Here is a 16456-nt window from a genome sequence, read left to right as displayed (position 1 = left end):
ATGAACTTCAGTTTAATTACAAATGGCCAATGTGCCAAATATTCAAAGGTTACCAAACAATAATTAATCCGAAATACCGAAAACAAAACTTACATTCAGGCTCCTGCACAAAGACATGGCGTGAGCTTATATCCCAGCCAACCACACCATATGGAGAATCATTAGGAAGGATAGTCAATACAGCGTTTCTTTTATTCAAGTCAATAGTTGCTCCTTTGGCTTGTTCTTGCACATCCATTGTGGTGACATTCATAAGAGTTATAGTTACAATCTCAGCTACTTCTGGGACGTTGTCAGCCAATACGGTAAGTGAAATTGTAGTGAGAGCTTGACCCTCTGCAAAAGTGAACTGTAATATTGGGCCATATTAATCAAATACAGAGTATAAATTTGAAGATGAATTATGAAACACTTCAACACCAAACAAACAAATTGAGTATTGCCAGCTCATAGCTGATATCTGATCTGTGACCTCTCATCCATTATACGAGAGTCAGTCAGGCCAACGTTACTACAGAAGTATATATCTGGTGACAGTGCTTCATGTTCATTTCTGTTTGATGAAAATATATGTAATACTGTTCCTGAAGCCAATAGCAGAGAAAGCAAGAAATAAATTGTCAGAATATTATAGAAAGCTAACTGGTTTCACCAATGTTCTTCAGGAAAGGAAATCTTCCCAACATGCAGGGACATGGCCTCTCATCAAAGTGGAAGTGTTGGAGACAATTCAGAGAGCTCTGAGGCATTGGCCCAGATATTTCAAAGAAGTGGCAATCACAGTCATTAGTGTTGAGTTCAGTATTTCTAGTCAGGAAATCCAATCCCCAGCTCCTTGAGAAATACAGAACATAACCAACATATAAAGACATCTGAGACGGAATATAATTCAGCGATTTAGTGCAATGTAAAATCATGGGGAATGCAAAGGCTTTCCTTTAGTAATAGGTCCTGCTCATAAGACAGCAGTTATCAAACCATTCAGCTTCCTTCCTTGTGATTAACTGAAATTGATCGCAAAACCTCAAAACATGAACAAGTGATAGAAGTAAATGAGCCAACTTACATCTGAAATGTTCATGTATATAAAGAAAAGATTGTGAATGATCAAGGGCTGGGTAGTCATAATGTGAATGATCCACATCCAGGTGATAGAGAAATCTAATGAATAGAATGGTGTAGGACATGCAAGCAGAGAATTGGCAAGTTTGAATATTGATTCCACTATAAGACAAAAGGTGAATTCAGTGCAGGTAGCGATGGTGAGTCTGGAGGTGATTCTTATACCAGAAAGGAATCACAAGCAAAGAAAGCAACTCCAAGAGTGCAACAGGAAAGTTTTGCAGCAATAGTACATCTGTAGAACTATCTTAGAACAGAACTAAAAGAAGCCCTCATAACCATTAAGTTTTCATGTCAACAGATAAATTTGAGGACAAAATAAAAAGTTACAGAAAACAAAGACTGTTGGAGAAAGCTTGAAGTTACCAGCTAAGGGACAAACAACATTGTCGGATTTATACTGATAAAGGCCTTACAGATGAGGTTAACAAGGCTAAAGTGAGATGAATCATTGGGTCATATAGATGTTAGAGTGGTCTCACCCATAGCTGGAAAAATAAAGTCAACATTTAGTTTTAAGCTCTTCCAGCCACGTATTTCTGTGAGCGTAGATCAATTGTCACAAAAGCTGCATTTCTACATACTGACACCTTTTAGAGACCTTTTCTAAAACCAGGATTCAAATTATGAAAACCTTACAAATGTGTCTAATGCCTGAATGGTATCTCCTGGGTGTGGTATTTTTCAGTGAGAACTGTTTTGCCAAAATAGTTTGTGCTGATTGAAAACAGATCCGGCAACATTCTACTGATACCATAAGTTAAAAAAAAAACTTTTGTTCATCTTATGATGTATTTTGATGTCTAAAGAGCTATTTTCACAATATTATAGAAATGTGTTAAAAATAAGATCAATTTTTAACCATGATCAGATTGGCCGGTGGGCGAAGTGGGAGATGGAGCTTAATTTAGATAAATGTGAGGTGTTGCATTTTGATAAAGCAAACCATGCAGGACTTATACAGTTAATGGTGGTGCCCTTGACACACTGAAGAAAGATTTTGACTCACTGGCCTTCATCAGTCAGTGCATTGAGTATAGAAGTTGGGAAGTTATGTTGCAGTTGCACAGGACATTGGTGAAGCCACATTTGGTCTCATTACTATAAGAAGGATGTTATTAAACTGCAAACAGTGCAGAAAAAGTTTACAAGGACGTTGCCAGGGCTCAAAAGTCTGAGTTGTAGGGAGGGGTTGGACAAGCTAAGACCTTTTTCGTTACAGCATAGGAAACTGAGGGGGGATCTTATAGCAGTGTATAAGATCATGAGAGGCATGGTTAGGGTGAATGTTGTTAAGAAGATGTGGGTGTACTTTAAGAGAGTTAAAAGCTGCAGAACTACTGGAAACAGCACCAAGTGTTCTCAAGAAGGTAACACTTGGTAAAACAACTCAATTAGCTCGTTGCCTGAAGACAAAAACAAATTTGAATTCAGCTAATCATTTTAAATTATATCCCAAAAAATACCAAACTCCAGTCCAGTTTGAATTTAGTATATTGACAACCTTAAAAGCCAATGACACAATCCAATGCTTTAGGGATATAAAACCTGGGGGTAAATTGAACAGTTGAGAGGAGGACTGTCAAGCCTCAGCATGTAACAGACTACTTGAAAAATAGTTCCCTTAAAAGGTACGTTTTTAATCAGTAACCCGTGACACAGAAATTCCTAAGAAGAAGAAAAGAAGACACAGGAAGATCCAAATAGAAGAACCGAAAGCTACCTGGTTTTTAGATCAGAAGTGTTGTTTTGTAAATCCTAATTGGGAGTTTGATCGGATTAGTATTATAGAAGAGAGGCAAAAGATAGGTTAGAGTAAGGACTTGTACATAGTTGTCAGTTAATTATTCTCTGTTATACTTTAAGAAATAAAGTGGTTAATTTTTACTTTAAATAATTTTTGGCCACTCAAATTTTTATAGATTACTGCACGGGATAAATCTTTTCTGTGTTGCTGGTTTTAAATTATGCAGGAGGGTTGACCCCATGTCATAACAATATACTCAGTCTTGTTCAGAGGGTTGGAATTGAGGGCTAGAGGGCATTAGATTAAGTTTAGGTGGGAAAAAAAGGGAATCTGAGGGGGAACTTTCTTACACAGAGGATGTTACGCATAGGAATAAGATAGCAGCGGGAATGGTTGAGGCAGGTACATTATCAACGTTTAAAAGACGTGTGGATAAATAAATGGTTCAGAAAAGTTTAGAAGGATATGGACCAAGTGTAGGGAAATGGGATTAGCATGGATTGCCATTTTGGTCTGCACAGACCAGTTTGGGCCGAATGGCCTTTCTCCAAGCTGCAGGGCAAAAGAAATAAGAAAAAAAAAGAAACGTTTTGCAGAACAAAGAGGCCTAGGGGTGCAGGTGCATAGTGCCTTGAAGGTAGAGTCATATACCCATGAATATAGAATATTTTAAGAGCAAATAAAGCTCTTAAAGCTCTTAAATTTAAAAATAAAAACTGAATGTACTGAAAAGACTGAGCAGCCCTGGCTGATGCCTGACTCCTGATTACTTCTGGAACTTTGTTATTATTTCAGACATCTGGCAAAAAAGTGATGGGAAAGCAGATTCTTAACTCGAAGATGGCAATTAATGTGGACTAATGCAAAACAATGAATACAGGGAAATAAACAGGCAATTTAAACCAGTTAACCTGAGACAATAGGCAGAGGGATTATGGTTGGTAGACAGCTCACTGTAAATAGTAACGAGTATTTTGTTGACAATCGTAAGGGAAAATTACCAGTTCTTGGAAACTGTAGCCAGAGCGGTACAGCAAGAATCCTGAGAGGTAACAGAATTTGTGGAAAATACCACTATAACCATACAAATGTCATGTATACAATTTAGGTTGCTGTGCTACAGTAAGGATATGCAGCTATTGGGTGACTAAATAGATGACCTAGTTAAAGACATTTGAATTATGAAGCGAGACTGATGAACCTGGCAATACTTATTCTGAAGAGAAGTGCAAGGTAGCTATTGTATAAACTTAAAAGCTTCACCTTCAATTGGATCCTGATAATATGTTTGAGATCCCCACCAGTTCCAGAGCTGGATAATACCAGTTCAAGTTTAGAAAAGGGAAATGAGAAGGGCAATTTAAATTTCACTACTTATGTAAACTGTGATCAATACCAGAATGACTACTGCAATATCCAGTGGAAATAAAATGCGTTACACTATAGAGTATTTTCTGGTTGCCCAAAGCACAAAAGTTGTTGTACTTGCCAAAAAAAGAGTGGAAAATAATAAGCTTTAGCCCAGTTATTTTTGAAGGATAGGGTAAATAGCAAAGTCTTTTCCCTGGGGTCTGGGAGTCCAGAACTAGAGGGCATAGGTTTAGGGTGAGAGGGGAAAGATACAAAAGAGACGTATGGGGAAACTTTTTCACACAGAGGGTGGTACGGGTATGAAATGAGCTGCCAAAGGAAGTGGTGGAGGCTGGTACAATTGCAACATTTAAGAGGCATTTGGATGGGTATATGGATAGGAAGGGTTTGGAGGGATATGGGCCGGGTGCTGGTAGGTGGGGCTAGATTGGGTTGGGATATCTGGTCGGCATGGACGGGTTGGACCGAAGGGTCTGTTTCCATGCTGTACATCTCTATGAGTCTATGACTCTATTAACAGAAGTAAAATCTGAATCACTTAGATGTCAAAATCCACAGATTTTGGTGACATGGAAACAGATCAAGTGATTTTTTAAAAAATAGTAGAATATCTTTACCACTCCAGAAGTTGGAAAGATGTCATTGATGTGTCCACTGACTATCCATTGTACAGTCACAACTCTCTGTGTTCCGCGCAGCCGTTCAATGCTCAGAGTGACCTCATTATTTTGTTCCAATTCTTCTGCTTGCTTGGACAATGAAGTCTGAGAGAGGGAGAAAAACATATCCTAAACTTTGAATGAAGTTCAGAATTTGTTTTAAACTACTGCGTCATCTTCTTGCCATTTAATCATAAGTTTACTTACAAAAAAAAACTATTTATTTTACACTTGCAATACATAAACAATTTTGATCAGTGTTCTCAATAATAATAAAGTTGCCGTATCATAATTCTATTTGGATGTTGTATTACTGTTACTTTAAGTTCAGGCTCGAACAAATAATCTTTTCATGATAAAAATACAATTCTGGAACTCGAGACATATAAAATGCCTCAGAACTGTTTTAATAACACTGAAGAATATTTATTGATAAAGCAAATAAGTATGAAAATGAGTACCTGCACAAAACCAATTATCCCATGTGCATCATCATTCGACTGGATGACTATAGATACTTGATCATTGGAACCAATTTCAGCTCCTCCTTTTGCATTTGTAAGCCTCACTGCAAAAGTCTCATCATCTTCTGGTATATCATCATCAAGAATACTTATGGCAATCACAGCATCTTTATCCCCAGGTTCAAATATGAGTTCACCAGACCTATTAATTTAATAAGTGACAGCATATTGTCAATAATATTTACATTAATACCGCGAGAACAGTAGCAATTTAACAGCACTGTAAAATACAACTCCGTTTTTAACAACAACTAACTTTCTCTATACAGCAGTGTTCGAGTGCTCAGCTAGTCGCAAACACCTCACATGCAGAGTTTCTTTGCAAGAGCAATTGTCACAGGTAAGGCAGCACATCAAATTTGCATTTGTCAAGATCCTACAAATAAGAAGGATAATAAACAACTGGTCTATCAACTGTGGGTATTGGTTAAAGGCCAAATATTGAATTGTATATCAGAGTGACCTCTTACTCATCAAATAATGCAATGTCACATAGCCATTTGCATCTGAACTGGAAGCTGAAACTTGGATTTACAATCTCCTCTCTGAAAGACACTACCTTTAATGAAGCAGGATTCCCTCACAATTGCACTGAGTGTCAACCTATATTATTTGCTCAGTCTTGGAATGAACACATAATCATCTCACTCAAAAGTAAGAATGACCAGTGATAAAAGACAACAATTAAGAATGTACAGGTTACACATTGCTAAAGGGCTCAAGGAATAATTGGTTTGTCAAGCTATGAGGAGAAAGTGAGGACTGCAGATGCTGGAGATCAGAGCTGAAAATGTGTTGCTGGAAAAGCGCAGCAGGTCAGGCAGTATCCAAGGAGCAGGAGAATCGACGTTTCGGGCATGAGCCCTTGGATGCTGCCTAACCTGCTGCGCTTGTCAAGCTATGACCTATCATTGCAATTTTCAATTATGTAGCTGTTAGACAGGTATCATAAAAACTGTAGATAAAAGTATGAATTTAAGAATGAAGCCTGACCTTAATAAAAGCTGTTGATGGGTTTCAATTTTGGCAGCCAGGCAAACCATTTCTCAATGCAATCATGCTCACTTTTTGTGTGTCGGAAATCAATGAAGTAACTAACCCCAATCTATCCTCTTCACCCTTAAATAAAGATATCATTGAGTGCAATTTTTATGATTGCATCGGTCTTCACTGTAGAGGATACAGGCACGAAGTTTGGCAGATAATGCAAAGCTTGTAGAGAATGAGAGTTGTGAGGAGGATGCAAAGAAGCTTTGAAGCTGTTTTAGACAAGCTGAATGAATAAGCAAGAGCATGGCTGATAGAAAATAAAATGAATAAGTATGTTGTTATCTACTTTGGTAGGAGGAAAAGAGATGCAGAGTATTTAATAAATGATGAGAGATTGGGAAATGTTGATGTCCAAAGAAATCTATGTAGTTTTGTTCTTAAGTCACTGAAAACAAACATGCAGGTGCAGCAATGAATTAAGGAGAAAAATTGTACCAGATCTTAAATAAAAGCAAGAAATGCTGGAAAATCTTAGCATGTTTGGCTGCATTCTGCTGAGAGAGTTAACACTTCGAGTCCAGTATGACTCTTCTTCGGAACTGCATGATGACCTAATCACAAGAGTGTGTACAGGTTTGAATACTGGTGTAAAAATGCCAGGCTTCAATTGCGTGGAACCTTGGTAAGACTGCATTGGGAGTATTATGTGGACCTTTAGCTAATTCTTACAGCAGAGGATCACCAGACTAATTCCAAGTTGAAGTCAAAAATCACATAACACCAGGTTATAGTCCAACAGGTTTAATTGGAAGCACACTAGCTTTCGGAGCGACGCTCCTTCATCAGGTGATTGTGGAGGGCTTGATCGTAACACAGAATTTATAGCAAAATTTTGCAGTGTGATGTAACTGAAATTATACATTGAAGAACTGATTGTCTGTTAAGCCTTACATCTGTTAGAATACAGTGATAGTTTCACTTCTTTCATGTGTAAATCACAAAAACCTTTTTTTAAAAAAAGTTGCATTCTCAGGTTAGCTGTTAACAATGGTGATAGCTAGAGAATATGTTGAAGGTGTTAGCCCCCTGTGTTCTCTGTCTATGACCTGATGTTTAGATTGGTTCTAATCTAAAAAGTGAGATAACAGAGTTTTACATAAATTCTTGCAGTTTTTGAGCTCAGAGTTCTACATGAATGTATGCAGTTTTTGAACAAAGTGCAATGTAACTCTGCAAGTACAAAAATATTCACACAATATATGTGTGCATATGGGTCTTTGTCTGTCTGTGTGTGTGTTTGTCTGGGGTGGGGGTTGTGAGTGTGAGAAAGTGTGTGTGTGTCTGTGTGTGCGTGTAGTGAGTGCAGAGTGTCTTAAGTCTGTGAGGGGGTGCATGTGTGGGAGTGTGTGTGCCTATAAGGGTGTGTGTGGGTGTCTGTGTGCGCGTCTGTGTGTACCTGTGTCCGTGTGTATGTGTGTAAGAATATCTGTGTGTGTGTGTGTAGTGCAATGGTGATCACCTGTAATGTGACATGAACCCAAGGTCCCGGTTGAGGCCCTCTCTATGGGTACCGAACTTAGCTATCAGCCTCTGCTCGGCCACTTTCCTCTGCTTCCTGTCCCGAAGTCCACCTTGGAGGATGGTCACCCGAAGGTCTGAGGCTGAATGTGCTGGACCACTGAAGTGTTCCCCAACTGGGAGAAACCCTCCCGTCTGTTGATTGTTGTGCGGTGCCCATTCATCTGTTGTCATAGCCTTTGCTCGGTTTCCCCAATGTACCATGCCTCCGGGCATCCTTGCCTGCAATGTATAAGATAGACAATGTTGGCTGAGTCACATGAGTACCTGCCATGTACAAGGTGGGAGATATTCTCACACGTAATGGTGATATCTATGTCCACAATATGCAGCATCCACCGTGACAGGGTTGTATGGAGTTGTCCTGAGAGCCGGGCAATTTGCTAGGAACAATGATCTGTTTGAGGTTTGGCGGTTGTTTAAAGGCAAGTAGTGGAGATGCGTGGAAGGTCTTGGTGAGGTGCTCATCCTCATTGATAATGTGTTGCAGGTCACGAAGAACATGGCGTAGTTTTTCAGCCCCTGGGAAGTACTGAACAATGAAGGGTACCCTGACAGTTGCAGCCCGTGTCTGTCTCCTGAGGAGGTCATTACGGTTCCTTGCTGTGGCCCGTCGGAACTGGCAGTCGATGAGTTGAGCATCGTACCCCGTTCTTGTGAGGGCATCCTTGAGTACTTCCAGGTGACCGTCACGTTCCTCCTCATCTGAGCAGATCCGGTGTATGCATTGGGATTGTCCATAGGGGATGGCTGTTTTAATATGTTTTGGATGGAAGCTGGGAGAAGTGTAGCATTGTGAGGTTGTCTGTGGGTTTGCGGTAGAGTGTGGTGCTGAGGTGTCCGTCCTTGATGGAGACGCATGTGTCCAACAATGAGACAGACAGTCGAGAGTAGTCCATGATGAGTTTGATGGTAGGATGAAACTTGTTGATGTTACTGTGTAGTTTTATCAGTGACTCCTCGCCATGGGTCCAGAGGAAGAAAATGTCGTCAATGTACCTGGTGTACAATGTACCTGGTGTACAATGTCTGACGTATCAGATTGTGGACATAGATACCACTATTACGCGTGGGAACACCTCCACCTTGTACATGGCAGGTACTCATGTGACTCAGCCAACGTTGTCTATCTTATACTTTGCAGGCAAGGATGCCCGGAGGCATGGTACATTGGGGAAACCGAGCAAAGAACTCTGAGCTCAAAAACTGCAAGAATTTATGTAAAACTCTGTTATCTCACTTTTTAGATTAGAACCAATCTAAACATCAGGTCATAGACAGAGAACACAGGGGGCTAACACCTTCAACATATTGTCTAGCTATCACCATTGTTAACAGCTAACCCGAGAATGCAACTTTAAAAAACAAGGGTTTTGTGATTTACACATGAAAGAAGTGAAACTATCACTGTATTCTAACAGATGTAAGGCTTAACAGACAATCAATTCTTGAATGCATAATTTCAGTTACATCACACTGCAAATTTTTGCTATAAATTCTGTGTTACGATCGAGCCCTCCACAATCACCTGATAAAGTAGTGTCGCTCCGAAAGCTAGTGTGCTTCCAATTAAACCTGTTGGATTATAACCTGGTGTTGTGTGATTTTTAACTTTGTGCACCCCAGTCCAACACCGGTATCTCCGAATCAAGTCCAAGATGGTGGAACTGTCCAGTGAGGTGAGATTGAGGAGAGTGGACCTGTATTATCTTGAGTTCAGAAGAGCGAGAGATAATCTGATTGAAATTTACAAAATTCTCAAAAGTCAGTTACCTTGCCTGGGGTAGTGTGATGGTCAGAGGTGTCCAGAACCAGGGAACACAATGTTAGAGTAGCAGCCAAGCCTACTGAGTACTGACGAGTAACTTCTTCGTTCAGAGAGTAGTGAATCCTAGAAATTCCCCTATCACAGAGTGTGATGGAAGGTCAGTCTTTGAATATGTTCAAGCCAGAGATTGATAGATTTCTAGGTACTTACAATATCAGGGATATGGGGATAGAACAAAAGAATGGCCCTTGGGTGAATGATCAGCCTTGATCAAGCAGGCTTGAAGGACTAAGTGGCTTACTCTTTTTTTAGATTAGATTACTTACAGTGTGGAAACAGGCCCTTCAGCCCAACAAGTCCACACCGACCCGCCACCCACCCAGACCCATTCCCCTACATTTACCCCTTCATCTAACACTACGGGCAATTTGGCCTGGCCAATTCACCTGACCTGCACATTTTTGGACTGTGGGAGGAAACCGGAGCACCCGGAGGAAACCCACGCAGACACAGGGAGAATGTACAAACTCCACACAGAGAGTCGCCTGTTCTAATGTTTTTCTGTTCCCTGGTTTCTTGCTTTTATTTAAGATCTGGTACAATTTTTCTCCTTAATTCATTGCTGCACCTGCATGTTCATTTTCAGTGACTTAAGAACAAAAATACATAGATTTCTTTGGACATCAACATTTCCCAATCTCTCATCATTTAATAAATACTCTGACTATCACACTACCCCAGGCAAGGGAACTGAATTTTGAGAATTTTGTAAATTTCAATCAGATTCCTTTCACTCATCTCAATTCAACATAAGACAGGTCCAGACTCCACAATCTCACCTCATAGGACAGTTCCACCATCCTGGAATTAGTTTGTAATCCTCTACAATAAGAGTGGTGTTCCACTGGGCTTGGTTCTGGGCCCTCTTTTGTTTGTCATTTATACAAATGATTTGGGTGAGAATATAGAAGGCATTGTTAATAAGTTTGGTGGCAGAGTAGACAGTGAAGAAGGTTTTCTAAGATTACAAAGGAACTTGATTAAATGGTCCCAATGAGCTAAAAGTTGGAGTTCAATCTGGATAAATGTGAGGTATTGCATTTTGGTACAACAAACAAGGGTAGGGCTTATCCAGTTAATGGTAGGGCTTTGGGTAGTGCTATGAAACAGAGAGATATAGGGGTGCAAGGTATATAGTTCTTTGAAGTTTGCATCACATCTAGACAAGGTGGTTAAAAGGGTGTTTGGTATGCTTGCTTTCATTGCACAGTCCTTTGGGTATCGGAGTTGGGATGTCATGTTAAGATTGTACAAGACATTGGTGAGACCTCTTCTGGAGTACTGTGTCCAGTTCTGGCCACCCAGCTATAGGAAGAATATTATCAAACTGGAGAGGATTCAGAAGAGATCGACCAGGATGTTGCCAGGTTTGGAAAGTTTGAGATATACAGAAAGGTTGGATAGGCTTGGACCTTTTTTCACTGGAGCGTAGGAGGTTGAGAGGCAACCTGATTGAAGTTTATTAAATAATGAGAAGCATAAATAGAGTTAATGGTAGTTGTTTTTTCTCTAGGGTGACAGATTTCAAGATTGGGGGCATATTTTTAAGGTGAGAGAAGAGAGATTTAAAAGGGACATTTGAGGCAAATGTTTTACACAGAGGGTGACTCAGGTGTGGTAAGAACTTCCTGAGAAGTGGTACAATTACAACTTTTAAAAGACATTTGGATAGATGCATGAATTGGATAGGTTTGGAGGGATATAGGCCAGGAGTAGGCAGGTGGGACTAGTTTAGTTTGGGATTATGTTTGGCATGGACTGGTTGGATGGAAGGGTCTGTTTCCATGCTACATGACTTTATGACTCTATGAATGAGTGGAACTTGACACTGAATAGTATACAGACATAAGATAAGATTAACTTTGCCAGGGTTGAGAATGGAAGCAGCCAGCAAAGAATTAGAATGGCTAACTCCAAGGTGGAAAAAAAACTTTGAGGCTACAAAAAAATGTGGATATGTTGAGTGAGTAGTCATGGATATGGCAAACAGAGTATAATGTGGAACAATTGTAATGTCCATTTTGGCAGGAAGAACAAAAGGAAAAGCATAATATCTAAATGGTGAGAGATTGCAGAGATTGAAGATGCAGTGAGATCTTCAATATGTGGCCAAGTATGTGAATCACAAAAGGCTAGCATGCATAAACACCAAGTAATTAGGAAAGCGAAGATCATGTATCATGTACGTCATATATTGCAAGAAGAATTGAATACAAAAGAAGGGCAGTTATGTTTCAGTTATACAAGATATAGAAGACCACATTTTGTTTCTTCTGAAACATTTTTGGGATGTTGGCATCATTGCCTCGGATGGTGAATAGCTTCAAGGGAAACACAAAGGTGGTGGTGGTGTTCCCATGTATCTGCTCTCTGGGTTTTTCTCGATGCCAGTGGAGTGAATTTGAAAAATACAGTGTAAGAAACCTTGGTGAATTGCTGCATCACATCTTGCAGATGGTACACATTGTGTCAGTGGTGGAAGAAGTGAATGTCGGTGGACACATGTCAACCAAATGGGTTTCTTCATGCTGGGTGGTGTCAAGCTTCTTGAATGTTGTTGGAGCTGCCAACATTGTACCATGAACCTTAGAAACTCTCTTTGTGAATACAAAATAGGGGAAGCAGAGTCTTTGAATTTTTTTAAAGCAGAGGTATGTAGATTCTTGGTGAGCATGAGGATGGAAGGATATCAGGGTGGGCAGCATTGTGGATCTAAGGTTTCAAGCAGATCAGGTTCAAGGGCCTGGATGGTCTATGCCTTCTCTTTGTATGTCCATTGGCTTATTTGAGAGTTTTGGCAGTGACTGAACTGAGGCAGATAAGACTGGATGGTGCTATGAAGGTGAAGGCAGTAGTCTTTGCAATGAAGAGAATGCACAGTCAAAACTAAGCTCATGGTTAAATAAAGCAGCAATGTTGCAAACAGTCTGGTTGAGCTTAAGAAATCAAATAAGTGACAAGCTAGAGAATTTGTGTCAGTAACTGAAGTTTTTGGCCAAGCAGGCTGGAAATACCAAGGTAATGGAGATGCTGAGAAGTGGTTGAGAGGTACAGCAATGCGTTATCAGAGTTTCCAGGTCACAACATTCAAAGGGAGGGCTGGACTATGAAAGTGGAAATCATATTTTCAGACCTCGGTACCTCGCTATCAACCTCTCTCAAAGCTGCTGATTTATAATCAGAACAGATGCAAAATTTAATACGGCATCTGGGAACTTCTTGTATGAACTTTGAGATAATGCAGTGACATGGTCAGAAATTTCCTTCAACTCGTTTTGAACTTTCTTACATCTTTTATTGACACAGACCACTCCATCCAGCTCTCTTCGGAAACCTTGGAAATCACAAAGCAATAAAGCAATGGGAAAGATGCACAGATCTAGCATTACATAATATCACCTCAAATCTTTGCATTTTTATGTCCAGGAATAAATATTCACCTAGCCCCGAAAATGTTTTGGTCAGTGAATTTCGGTCATATCAAGATTTGCTCCTCTCATTTATTTTAACGAGAAAAATATGCATTTCTTTCAAATAAAGTAAATTTTAAAAAGCATAAGCAAATCAGAAATTCTTACCCTGGAATAAAATCGGATTGGTTAGATACAGAAACTAGCTCATATACCCAGGATTCCAAATCACCTGCTGAAGCGATGAGGGTTTTGGTTCCATTAAATGACGGCACAGTGACAGGAACCATATAATTTGCTGCAGGAAGTTCCAGCACTGATGTAAACTGACTGGTTGCTGAGTTCCATTTGTAGAGGAGTGACCGATTTTCACCAGTCAGCAGGAGATGAACTGAAAAAAAAAATTGGTATCTGCATAATCTGTTCAACTGATCAAAAATAAAAGCACTTTGAAGGTGCAATACAGCAGAACATTCAGTGTGCACCACTTGGAGGACAAACCCCACCCCAATTCTGGGACTGGCAATAATTGAGAGTCCTCAACCTCATTTCAACAAGCATCTTGAATCAAGTTCAGAAACAGCACCTCTGCATTCCGAACTGAACCTTTCCCATCTTTATAAAAAGCTTAACACTGGTCTTCTGATGTAAAACTCCAAAACCTGAGAAAACTGTGAGCGGTTGTATTATATTCTGATAATTGGTAATGAGATGGAGAATAATTGAAGTTCAATTACTGAAAGCATTAGTACAAGTTAGCACTTAATATTAGATTAGATTAGATTAGATTACTTACAGTGTGGAAACAGGCCCTTCGGCCCAACAAGTCCACACCGCCCCGCCGAAGCGCAACCCACCCATACCCCTACATTTACCCCTTACCTAACACTACGGGCAATTTAGCATGGCCAATTCACCTGACCTGCACATCTTTGGACTGTGGGAGGAAACCGGAGCACCCGGAGGAAACCCACGCAGACACGGGGAGAACGTGCAAACTCCACACAGTTAGTCGCCTGAGGCTGGAATTGAACCCAGATCTCTGGCGCTGTGAGGCAGCAGTGCTAACCACTGTGCCACCGTGCCGCCCACTGTGTATATAAAATAAAATATGTATTTTAGCTGATCAAATTCCAATTTAACTAGATTACAACCAGCAGTATATTGTTTGATTATGTTTATGAATGTGGTAATGATCATCATTCAGTAATTATTATTAGGCTTCACAGCTATCTAACAAAATTAGGTGCAAACAGGTTGGGATTAAGCATTTTCTGATCTTCCAGATCATGATCTACCTCAAGAGACACAAACTTGGAATGTAGGGACAGAGCTCACTGGCATTAGAAGTGCCCGACTTAATCATGCTGGAGGTTCATTGAAACATTAGCTTTGAGGCAGTTATATCCCACACCATTTTGTGATGTTCTTGAAATCACACACATAAATTGTACTTACAGCTCCTGAGTGTTACTAATTAAATAGAAGGACACCATGGACTGGATTTTATGGGGTACTGTATTCCCTCAGCCCTGAACTAAAACATCAATTGGCAGCATACCAACCCAAAACCTGGCTATCCTGCAGTAATTGGCCTTCAACTCAGCAGTCCCAGAATCACCATTATCAAACAGTGGCCAAGCAGTTCACAACAACAGCATGGTGGAGCCTGTGCTTAAAAGGTAAATCCACGATTTTGAATGGGCCTGGCCAGCAGTCCCAATGAGAGGGAAAGATGGCAGATTTGAGAGACCAGAGAATGGTTAAAGAGTGGATAGAATCTTGTGGCGTGCCTTGATAAGCTCAGTGGACACCAGGAGATATCCCCTACAGCCCTCCCAAATAGGTAAAAGTCTGCAGTGAAGCCTCCCTCAATAGGTTTAAGGGAAGTTGCTGAACATCTTCCCCACCCAGCTTAATCGGGGAGAAAGTCAGCAGTGGGTGTGATGGTTGCACGAAGGCCACCTACTTCAGTATACAAAATCCCTGACCTTCAAATAAGGCAACAGGGTCCTTAATATCTAAGCAAATAAAGCTCAATAAAATCTTTCAAATTATTTCTGAACCATTTTAAGCTTTCATAAATATTCTGCAAAACAGCTGTAAATTTTTTTAATTATTATTTTATTATGTCTCGGTACACGTGACAATAAATTCAATTCAATTCAATTATGTATTTTGTTTTATCAGGGCAGTTATGTTAACTGCACTACTTGCGCCAGTAATGGGGATCCCTCTGTCTGAGGTGTTTGGAAGTCACTAGGGGGAGTATCAGAATTCACAAAGGGTTCTTCAGGGACCATTATGGGGACTACTGTTTTCTTTACCTATATTAATGGTCTAGACTTGTATGTGCTAGACATAGTTTCAAAAATTAGAGATAATGTGGATCTATTCTAAACTATGATGCACTAGACTGGAACATAACCTTCAAACATTTACCATGACACAAGGCTGAGAGGTCTTCTGTTCTGTAACTATTCTACAATCTATGATTCAATAAGAGGTGGTCTGCAATTATATGTTGGATAGCACACATCCATATCTCCACATAGGGATCTATGTACTCTGATTTGAGAATTAGAGCTATTGAAGGTTTCTCTTCACAAAATAAACTGGAAAAGCAGTCTCAATAGCATGACTAATACATGTGAATGTCTGATTAACCTTACATTTGGCTGTTCCTTCAGAAAGTTCTGACATCATGTTTCCAAAGGTCCTGCATCAAAGTAATACACCATGATAGCTGTACCACAGCAGACTAATTGGTCATGATTGCCAACATGCCATCAACTTTGTATTGAGGCCCAACACAAATACTTAGTTCTGCATTAGTATTGCCATCTGATTACATACATTGTATGCAATAACGTCTTATGCTCAAATCTTTCTGTGCACCATTTATTTTTCGTAAAGAATCTCATATTTGCTTATTTGATGAGTTCATGTCTAAAGTCTTACCAAAGTCTGAGGAAGGAATAAAAAGGAAGATACTGCTCACAGTCTGAACAGGAATCATCTGAATCAGTTTTAAAGCAAGTTGACCAGTCTCCCAAATGTACACCAGACAAGAAGAGTGGTTGCCTGCGAAATGTAATAAATGCAAACTTAGTTAAGGCACTGGTGTACAAGTAATATGCGATATTCCAAAGTGACTGTGAGAGAGAATATAAAAACCTTTCAGTAAGTAAGTTTAATGACAACAGTATCCTCCTGGGATGTCAGTA

General features: G+C 39.9%; 1 protein-coding gene across 2 annotated transcripts in view; it reads right to left on the bottom strand.

Annotated features, from left to right (window-relative positions):
- adgrv1 (adhesion G protein-coupled receptor V1) overlaps positions 1 to 16456 on the bottom strand; it is a 563049-nt gene that overhangs the window by 342012 nt on the left and 204581 nt on the right. For both annotated transcript variants that reach the window (XM_072582867.1, XM_072582868.1), the window contains 5 exons: positions 16191 to 16313; positions 13398 to 13620; positions 5361 to 5565; positions 4858 to 5004; positions 94 to 349 (listed from right to left, as the gene is read on the bottom strand). In XM_072582867.1, the coding sequence (XP_072438968.1) occupies positions 94 to 349; positions 4858 to 5004; positions 5361 to 5565; positions 13398 to 13620; positions 16191 to 16313 (954 nt within the window). The remainder of the gene's footprint in view (positions 1 to 93; positions 350 to 4857; positions 5005 to 5360; positions 5566 to 13397; positions 13621 to 16190; positions 16314 to 16456) is intronic.

Source organism: Chiloscyllium punctatum, chromosome 2 (genome assembly GCF_047496795.1).
Source record: "Chiloscyllium punctatum isolate Juve2018m chromosome 2, sChiPun1.3, whole genome shotgun sequence".
NCBI lineage: Eukaryota > Metazoa > Chordata > Chondrichthyes > Orectolobiformes > Hemiscylliidae > Chiloscyllium > Chiloscyllium punctatum.
Note: the sequence above shows the minus strand (reverse complement) of the source record. Positions and strands in the feature narration are given on the sequence as shown.